The sequence below is a fragment of the Nanorana parkeri genome, unplaced genomic scaffold, assembly GCF_000935625.1.
Source record: "Nanorana parkeri isolate BGI_ZX_2015 unplaced genomic scaffold, ASM93562v1 scaffold35, whole genome shotgun sequence".
Lineage (NCBI taxonomy): Eukaryota > Metazoa > Chordata > Amphibia > Anura > Dicroglossidae > Nanorana > Nanorana parkeri.
In genome coordinates, this window is record NW_017306303.1 from 1,112,869 (window position 1) to 1,122,505 (window position 9,637).

A 9,637-nucleotide genomic window follows, 5' to 3' on the forward strand; every position below is an offset into this window, starting at 1 on the left:
AAAAAAATATTAAATAATTCAATAAAAAGGTGATTAAAAAGTAAAAAATAAGAAAATAATTATAAAAAATAAACAATAATAAGATAAAAACTATAAAAAAGTCAATTATAAAAAAGTAAAAAGATAAATAAAAATCTAAAATCTAAAAATAATTTAAAGCACGTTAAGGCTATTTAGCTGTCCTCCAGGATTGCGACAATTTTGAGGCACTTTTCGGACAATTTTCCTTAGAAGTAATTTAGGAATGAAACATAAACTAGAATAATAAATCTGTTGCTATATGCCATACAAATCAGGGATGTGACAGTTTAAAAGGTGCTGATGATGCGACCAAATTGATACATTTCCCCCATTGTGCTGGAAGGTGTTCTTCTTTCTCATCTCAGAATGTTTGGATGTATGCTGACATGACCCCATCAGACACCAACTACCTACAAATTAATTCTCTTTTGTGAAGTGACAGGCCAGTGCTCAGCTTTGAACAGTTTATTGTAGGAGCATAAAGTTTGTAGCTGGGCCTCCTGAACATCCACTGGGCCCTAAGGTTCTGCCTAGGTTGCCTTGTGATTGATCAGGCTCTGCCAAATGTCAGCATGCCTCATTTTTTAATAAACCATGATTTTATTCTTTTTTTTTTGTCAAGAGAAACTATCTCTGAATCAAGACCAATAATGAAAAGTTTTTCAGAAACATGACTCAGCCGGATGGTGGTATTTCTAAATAAACATGTAAAAAGCAGGCCGCCCACAAATGTCCCACAGGGAGTCTAGAAATGAGAAGCCATTATAACCAAAAGCCCAGGTGATATTAATTTAGAGCGGAGGGCTAGTTCCTCCCCAGCTGCTGAATAACTCAGATGTATTCTCATGCTACCAGAATGTATCTTGTATCACAAGCCGGAAATGACATTCTCTGTTTTATACTTATGATAAGAGTTTTATGTTTTTAGAGTAAAATTCCCCTTGGCAGTCTGTATGTTTCTACACAACTGTTCTGTGTGCTTCTTGGGCTGCTCAGACCATTTCTATTGAAATCAGAAACAGACTTTTCCCACCCAGCCACCTGGCTTTCCAAGGATATTGAGGACGTTGTGCAACATCCAAAGCCTTCCATGCTGGCTTATGTGAACAGGATGGACACCAAATGAACACATGGGTGTTATGCTTCACACTGAAGTCAGCTGTGGTATTTCTGAATCAGGTATAGACCTGGCCATCTGACAGCTTTGGCATTTGCCGGAAGGACTGGGGAGCCTAATAGTGTTTGCAGACTTATTATTATCATTTATTATATAGGATTTATATAGCGCCAACAGTTTGCGCAGCGCTTTACAATATAAGGAAGACATTACAATTACAAGACAAGATGGTAAGGAGGGCCCTGCCCCTGAGGGCATACAATCTAAAAGGGAGGGGGAAGTGATGCCTGAGAAGGTAGCTGTGTGGGGATGAATAGTTTGAGAAATTGATATTTCGGTGGTTAGGCTGAGGTCGGATAAGCTTCCCTGAAGAGATGAGTCTTAAGGGAACGCCTAAAAGTAGTCGGAGTAGGAGATAGATAGACAGGTTGGGGTAAAGAGTTCCACAGAATGGGGGAGAATCTAGTGAAGTCCTGGAGGCGAGCAATGGAGGAGCTGACAAGGGAGCTAGAGAGCAAGAGGTCCTGGGAGGAGCGGAGGAGACGGTTAGGGTGATACTTAGAGACATGGTTTGAGATATAGCCGGGGGCAGAGTTGTGGATGGCTTTGTAAGTGGTTGTTAATATTTTGAATTTTTATCCTTTGGGCGATTGGAAGCCAGTGTAGGGATTGACAGAGGGGGTTGCAGACACTGAGCGGTTGGTTAGGTGGATAAGTCTGGCAGCAGCATTCATGATTGATTGAAGAGGGGGTAGACTTGTGTTCGCTTATATGGGCTGATCATCCTCAGACAATTGTAAACTACATTTGGTCTTCAGTATTGACCTAGTGCAGTAGACGAGCCAATACATAGATATTGTTGCTCCTTTTGTGGTTAACAAACTGCTTATGTGCACAAATTTGAGACGATGTTCTATATATGCCAGGCATGATTTTGTTTTGGCTCAGCCCAGCCCTGGCTGTACATATTCTCACATCTAAATAATTCTGTGCCAGGCAGAGATTATACTTACCCCTATAATAAAGGATTCATCTCATTCTTCAGGTAGCTAATATATAACTTTTCAGGTACATGGGGCAACCATATATACACCTTAGTTACATTCCCTACATAGTAATGAGTGAATACAATACAGTCTTGATTTTTTTTAATCTTCTGATTGATTTGATCTAAGTATTCATTCAGCAAGGATGATACCCACTAGAGTCAAAATCTACAAATGTGCATGTGAACTATAAAAAAAAAGAAATAGCAAGCACATAAACTGAAGAAGCCACATCAAAAACTACTTTCAGGTAAATGTTACAGTGATAACTCGCAAGGGATAACCACTGAAAATACTCTGTAGTTTCACTTTAACTGAATGGTGCTTGTGTATAGTTCCCCTTTGCATTCTGTAATGTTGCATGGAAATTCGATTATTTGATGGCCATAAGATAAATGTGTTATTTTAGGGCTTAATGTGTATTTCAACTTTTTCAGTCACATTTAAGAGAATCTCATTATAAGTTTGTTATGCGTTAACATTTACATTCAGGATACCTATTGTTTTTTTTTTTTTAATATGTCTTACCTTTTTAGATGTGTTCGTGTATCAGGCCTTTGAAAACTATCTTCTCAATTTCCAAGTAGCAAGAAACTCTGTCTGTCCTTACACAAATACTAGGGACAGGCTGAGCGTCCTCTCCTTAACATGCAATGCATCTAGATCTTTAATAACTGATAATGACATCTGCCAACATAGTAGACAGGGTTAATTACCGTATTTTGCGCTCTATAAGGCGCTCCGGTCTATAGGATCCAGGCATTCTGTGACAGGGATCCTGTTACAGAAGCTGCAGTTCCGCTGCAGTACCGCTGAGACAGGTGGCGCTGTGATTACAGCGCCACGGTCTCAATAATCACACAGAGCAGACGAAGAACGACGTTCATCGTCTGCTCAAGGGACTCTATGGTGGTATGGTTTACCTGCCCAGCCCACCTCACATTCTGGAGCAAAACTCAGTGCAGAGAACAACTTTTCTTTTAGAATAGAGCATGTATTGTGCAAGTAGCAATTTAATTTTGTTTTAGGGTAAGCTATGTGAATAAGAAACATTTACCAAATATAAAGTAGGTGTTATGCCAAATTGATTGTAATAGTGAAAATACACTAAGATTATGGTAAGGGTTAGTTTAAAGTGAACCTATGCTTTTCCCAGTGTAGTTCCAATAAACTGATTCACTTACATTCCCATTCTCTGCTCAGCTGCCTATATTCACCTTTCCTTTACTGCCAGTCTGCTTCTTTTACCCATAGGATCAAAGAGAAGAAACCTGTATCAGCTTAAAAATAGAGATGTGCTGGAAGTACTGGTACTTTCTATTTGCTTAAGGTGGCTGAACAGATCGGTGTGGGAATGAAGGGAAAAGAAGCTATGGGTGATGAGGGTTGGTGTTTAAATAAACATGTTGTTTTGTCCTACATAGGCCCTACGTTCATCTTAGGGCCTGCAAGCCTATGGTAATGCAGCACCGACTGGAAGCAGGTCATATGCAGGTCAGAAGGAGGCCAACTGCACCTGCCAATCATTTCTGAAAAATCTTAGAAGTGTTTCTAACTATTACCATTGACATGAGCCCAAATCTCCTTTAAGTCACAGGAGTAGATTTACTAATATACTCCTGTGACCCAAAGTCAGCAGATAGTGGGCTAATGCCTGCTATCGTAAAACACAGGGTGGGCAAACTCCAGCCCTCTAGCTGTTGTGGGACTACAAATCGCATGAGCCGGAAATTATACTGACAATATTGTTGGGATCCACCCCGGCTGCCTAAGTGATAGCTGGCTCTGCCTCTCTAGAGCCAGAGCCAGCTGTGCCCAGTCCCCTCCTCTGTTTGTCCCTCCAATGAGAGAGATGAGGAGGGAATCCCTATGGGTAGAGACTGAAAGTCACTGCTGTCTGCAGAGAGAAGAGATAGAGAGCTGAGCAATCAGCGGTTACATGATCAGTCAGCTCTCGATTGTCTGTGTGTAATAGCTGCAGTGTCCCACACACCGGCTCCAAGCTATGTGGAGATTATATTTTACTCTCCCTACCTTTCTCCTTTAAGTTTATAGTATTCCTGTATCCAACCCCAGAACACAAACTCCCACCCTCTCTTACAATAACTTACTAGGAAAGCTGCTGTTCACCACCCTGTTCCCCAATGTGTTTTTCACACAAGATTGTTGCGGGAGCAGCAGCAGAAACAGGATGGGTAGCAGCATTGTTACTAGTGAGTAAATATTTTAGAAGAAGTAACATTAAGATGAGGTCATAGTGAATCTAGAGTCAAACTACATTTGGCTATTTACAAATCTTTGTCATGAAGTCTGAGAAATTTAGGTACAAGTTCACTTTAAATAGGAATTACAAGGCACAAGTGAACCCAGTCAGTGAGCTGCTAATGCTGTCCAGAAAACAATGCCATTGTGTTAAAATGAATTCACTCAGTTTACATTAATCTGTGTTTTGTGTAATCCACTTTAGCCAGATTTTTCAGAGCCTCTTATAAAGAAGGTGGATGGATTATCTTCTTGAAGCCTGTGCATTGTAACTGCCTCTTTCTGCTTAATTTATCAGTGGTCAGGTCTAAATGTGATTGTTGACTCTGACAAACGTCTTAATACAACATAATACGATACTTCATTCAGACCTTCTGTATGTAAGTTCCAGCATATGGTGGGTATGTTTAGGAATAGTCAGTGGTTCACAGATTACAAACAAAATGAAATAGGGTGGGCTGGCGCACAACAGCTTCACCCGGATGAAAAGCTGAATCCCTGAGCAGGTAGGCCGTGCTCATCGCAAGGCCTTGTTCACTCAGGTTTCAGCTTGTATAACAAACGTTTACAAAGTATTTGTATAGCTTTTGGTAAGTTGTGAGTATCTTTGTTGAAGCCTTTAAAGAAAACTTCAGTTTTACTATAAGGATGTGAAACGCAGATCTTAATGGGACTACTGAGCCCGGGTCACCTAAAAAAAGCTGCTAGGAGGCTTCAGCTGGCTTTCCATAACCTGCAAATAGTGCTGAAGCCTACTGAAGCCTGCTGTCAGCTTGTATAAAGCGACGGTTAGCTGTCCCAATAAGATCTATGTTTATTGTCCTCAAACTGACGCTGAATGGTTCTTTACAGGTGCTGCCATTTGACTGAAAGTATTGCAAATACTTTGCAAAAGCTTGCTTTACATACTACTCTTATGAAAGCTGAAACCAATGTGAACAAGATCTAAGCCTTTTAAGGCATATATTTTCCTTTTTGACACATGTGTTTATTTCATTATAAGGATAAATGGTTATGGCCCATATTCATTAGTGTGTCAAGCCATTTGTTCTTCAATAATTGCTGTATGGTGTTCTGGATATGGGTAAGGTTTAATAGGTCAGCCCTTTCTTCACAAGAATCTGTAGCTGTTTTAGGTCAAATTAACCCAAAAAGAACTGGCACCCATAAGCTAACACAACTCTTTGTCAAATCCCCCATGTCCTATGCGTGGTCAACCAATCTCTGTAGTGTGTAAGTGTCAAATATAAACACTGCGCCATAACACAAAATCAAAGCCCTGCTCCAAGCAAATCATTGTTTGTTGTATTAGAGACTCTTGTTATGACAGTTGCTCGTTATTAATGGCAGTCTTGCAATCCTTTCACATACAGTCATACTTTAGCTGGACTTGTGCCCAGTCTTCTGGCATGTGTGCCCTTGTCTATGCATTTGATAGCTGTCCAAAGAACATTTGATGCATTCTTCTCAATTGTCTGGGTGCTTTCATGATATGCCGTTCTGGACTGAAACATGGCAACAATGCGGTCCTTCTAGAAGTCAGACATCTGTTTCAGGCTCTTTGAATTCTTGCAAAACAATACCGGCGTCTTCAAATCCAAAAAGAGCCCAGCAGTAAAAGTACAGCAAACACGATGGAGGCAGCTCCCACAGATTAGATGGACCACCAGTCAATGAGAAAAGGAACAAAAGATAGCGCCTCCATAGTGTAAAAATGTTATTTAATAGTAAAAACACGCAGCTCTAAGGCTGTACTAACAACAGTTCGGTAGAATAAAAACCAGTAGAATAAGGTGAGAGGACGGAACCCCTGGCAGGGAGAATCTGGAGCGATGTAAAACAGGGTCTTAAACAATCATTGGTTCTGATGAAGGGGGCTTGCCCCAGAAACGAGTAAACCATTTATCAATACAGGGATCGAGGTTACTGGTGTTTTACATCGCTCCAGATTCTCCCTGCCAGGGGTTCCGTCCTCTCACCTTATTCTACTGGTTTTTATTCTACCGAACTGTTGTATCATCTATGTGTGATTGCTTGAAGGGCAACTAAAAGCTCAACATGAAAGTTACTGGTCCTGTGACACAGGTCCTGTGTGTTCTCTAGTTTGGTGCAACAAAACTGGTGTAGCCAGGGAAACTATAAGTCATGAAAGAAAACCTGTCATGATAGAAACAGGGAGGCTGCTTCTGCTGACCTCTCCTATAGGTGCTATTTGTTTGGCTATCATCCTGACCTATTTGACTCCCATTAACTGACACAGTATGTACACAGATGAGGACTTCTGACTTTTCTCTTTGCATAAACCATGGCTTCTGAAACGTGTCCTGCGTCATAACAAGCTGGTCATGTTTTATGAATTCCCTGACAAAAGCAAAGGGGAATAACGACTCTGTTTCACAACATTCTACAGTGCTTCATATCTCCTGACATTGGTTTTCTGGTCTCTGACAGCCAGCTATGCATTGGGAGGCCGCTGTGTGAAATTTCATGTTTTATTTTCATAATGGAAATCATATTTGCATTAGCAGGAATCTTTCTTTTCATTTTGGCATTCTCTTAATGTTACGGTGTGCCTGTAATGCACAACTCATTTTCAGCCTGAGAGGTAATCACTTGAAAAATATTGGCAGATGACATGACAAGCTGAGTTAGTGAATACGTTGCTACATTCCCGGTACTCTGATTAATTTTTTGCATTGAGTCATCTCTAGTCTACTTCCTCCAAGTCCCAGTGATAATCTCATCTCTCTTGGGTTCAGAACAGCTGCTGCACACAAACCCCTCTGCTGTCCAGGTTAGCCAGTATGATTCAGGATCAGTGTGTCTGAAGGGTTCACAGGGGAAGTGACTAAACCTAATTCTTTTCACAAGAGTATAAACCTCCTAAATGCAAACCAATTAGTCTGCTGATATTGTGTCATGTTATTCTTTATTGATACTTATTAAATACATCAATATTTCTGCTACATTTTAGGATATAGCCCACAATTCAAAACTTGTCCTTTACTTCCCTGGTTATCTATCTATCTATCTATCTATCTATCTATCTATCTATCTATCTATCTATCTATCTATCTATCTATCTATGTATCTATCTATCTATCTATCTATCTATCTATCTATCTATCTATCTATCTATCTATCTATCTATCTATCTATCTATCTACCTACCTAACTATCTCTCTAGTTTTAAATATCTGTGGAATTCTCTCCCACATGATGTTTAGCATCCTCCAACTTGTACAGTTTTTTCATCTGCCAACCATGCATTGTCCCCTGTAGAGAACTTTCTCCCACTTGTATTTACCCTGTAAGTCTGAGAACCCAAATATGTAAATGTACTGGGACCCAAGAAGAGCATTTTTATCAAAATGGAACAAAACCAAGCAAGACAAATAACAATGGCTGTATAACACATTGTGGGAACTTGTTAACATGTCTGTAAGCTTTTACCAAGAGAAATTAATTCTTTGTTACAATTTCTTTTTAACATTTTCAACTAATGCCGGAGTTTCTTCACCTCACAACCTTGTCTGTGTAATTCCCTCCACTCTCTGCCTCACATGCGCTCTAGTCCCTCATACATGTCTCTGCTGTCAGCCATATTAGTTAGATTGTTTCACATATTTTGTGGGGGTTGCTGGCAGGGGCGTCCCTGAAATTTTCACTGGGGGGGGGCGCTTGTTGCTGGCGGCACATGTTAGCGGGAGGGACGGGGGGGGGCTGCATGATACCTCCGTCTGGCATCCTGCCCTGTTCACTGATGTCACTGATTGGCAGGAGCTGCACGGGACGCCAGCCATAGTGTCCCGGTCAGCTCCTGGCAACCAGTGACGTGGGTGAGCTGGGCAGGATGCCATCCAGAGCATCACAGGTTGCTAGGAGCTCTTACCAACCAGGATGCCGCCTGAGGTAAGCCTCTACAGGCAGGGCCCTCTATCATATTGCGTTTTGTGATTGTAGTGTTTTGCTGAACAAATTTTATATACTGGTAAATTTTCTGTATTGTGTTACCTGTTATACTTTCCTTATTAAATCTCTTACTTTATACATTTCCACAAGTTTTAATAATACATTCGATATTATACTTTGATAATTATAGTGTCAGGATGTAAACATCTGCATGAATATATTGCAGACATTGATTGTTTGCAATATCCTTAACCATAAACTGTTACTGTTCTCTTCCCAGTGTAAGAGATGAATGTGAAAAGAACCGTATGACCACTCAGAATATTGGCATAGTCTTTGGACCAACACTCATGAGGCCAGAAAAAGAACTGTTTGCTAATATTGCTGCCAACATGGTTTACCAGAATCAAGTGGTGGAACATTTTCTCACTTACTATGAAGAGCTCTTTCCAATTGATCCAGAGGAATAGTAAAATCTTTTGTATTAAGGAACTGAGAATTCTAAGACTCGAAGAGTCCAACTTCTGATAGGATTATAATACACCCTTTTGATGGTTTAAGAAGAACTTGCCTCTGGACTTCCTGGCCTCACTTTGCCCATCAATACTGAAGATCTAAGCAGATGTAGCAGCTCATGTGCAGAAAATAAAAGGTGAAATGACTGTGTGTTTCAGGAATTTTATTGATTTGTAATAAGAAGATAAGTCTTGCTGCTGAAAGCATAAGCAGTCCTAAAGACTATATACAAGTACACTGAAAGAGACTGCTCCATCTTGAACTCTTGTCTCTATTTAGTTTTATGGAAGTGATTCATGGGTATTTGTATACTATTTTAAAGATATATGTTGTGTTTATTCATTAGTGTTTGTTTGTTCATTTTTACATTATTCTTTAAGGATTTAATTTTGTTAATGTTTATGTATGAAAACTGGAATTTTTTTGATGCAGGAATTTCAGCAATAATCATTTCATCACACAAAATTTCAGTTGAAATATCAATATCCTATGTGCTATATGCTTATCGATCCAAAACATGGATTTTAGTCACTTACTAACTCAACCTACTAACCTCATTATAACTCAGAAACCTAGTCATTACCTAATCCCTAGCTTAACCTCAACCTAGCCCATAACTTTAACTCTTAAAGATACTCTGCTACTTTGCCCATTCGGCAATGTAACAGGTTCTCTTAAAAAAACATCTCCCTACCGCACTGATATGTATCTCTTGCTCTCTCCTGCTGCCCATTCCACCTTCAGAGCTGGGAGTCCAAACCCT

General features: G+C 40.0%; 1 protein-coding gene across 1 annotated transcript in view; it reads left to right on the plus strand.

Moving 5' to 3' along the window:
• The window catches only part of ARHGAP9 (Rho GTPase activating protein 9), a 109,045-nt gene extending 99,922 nt beyond the window's left edge, over nucleotides 1-9,123 (plus strand). The window contains exon 19 of the mRNA XM_018569536.1: nucleotides 8,639-9,123. Coding sequence (XP_018425038.1) covers nucleotides 8,639-8,828 — 190 coding nt within the window. The 3' untranslated portion in view covers nucleotides 8,829-9,123. The remainder of the gene's footprint in view (nucleotides 1-8,638) is intronic.
• Nucleotides 9,124-9,637: the final 514 nt, after the last annotated feature.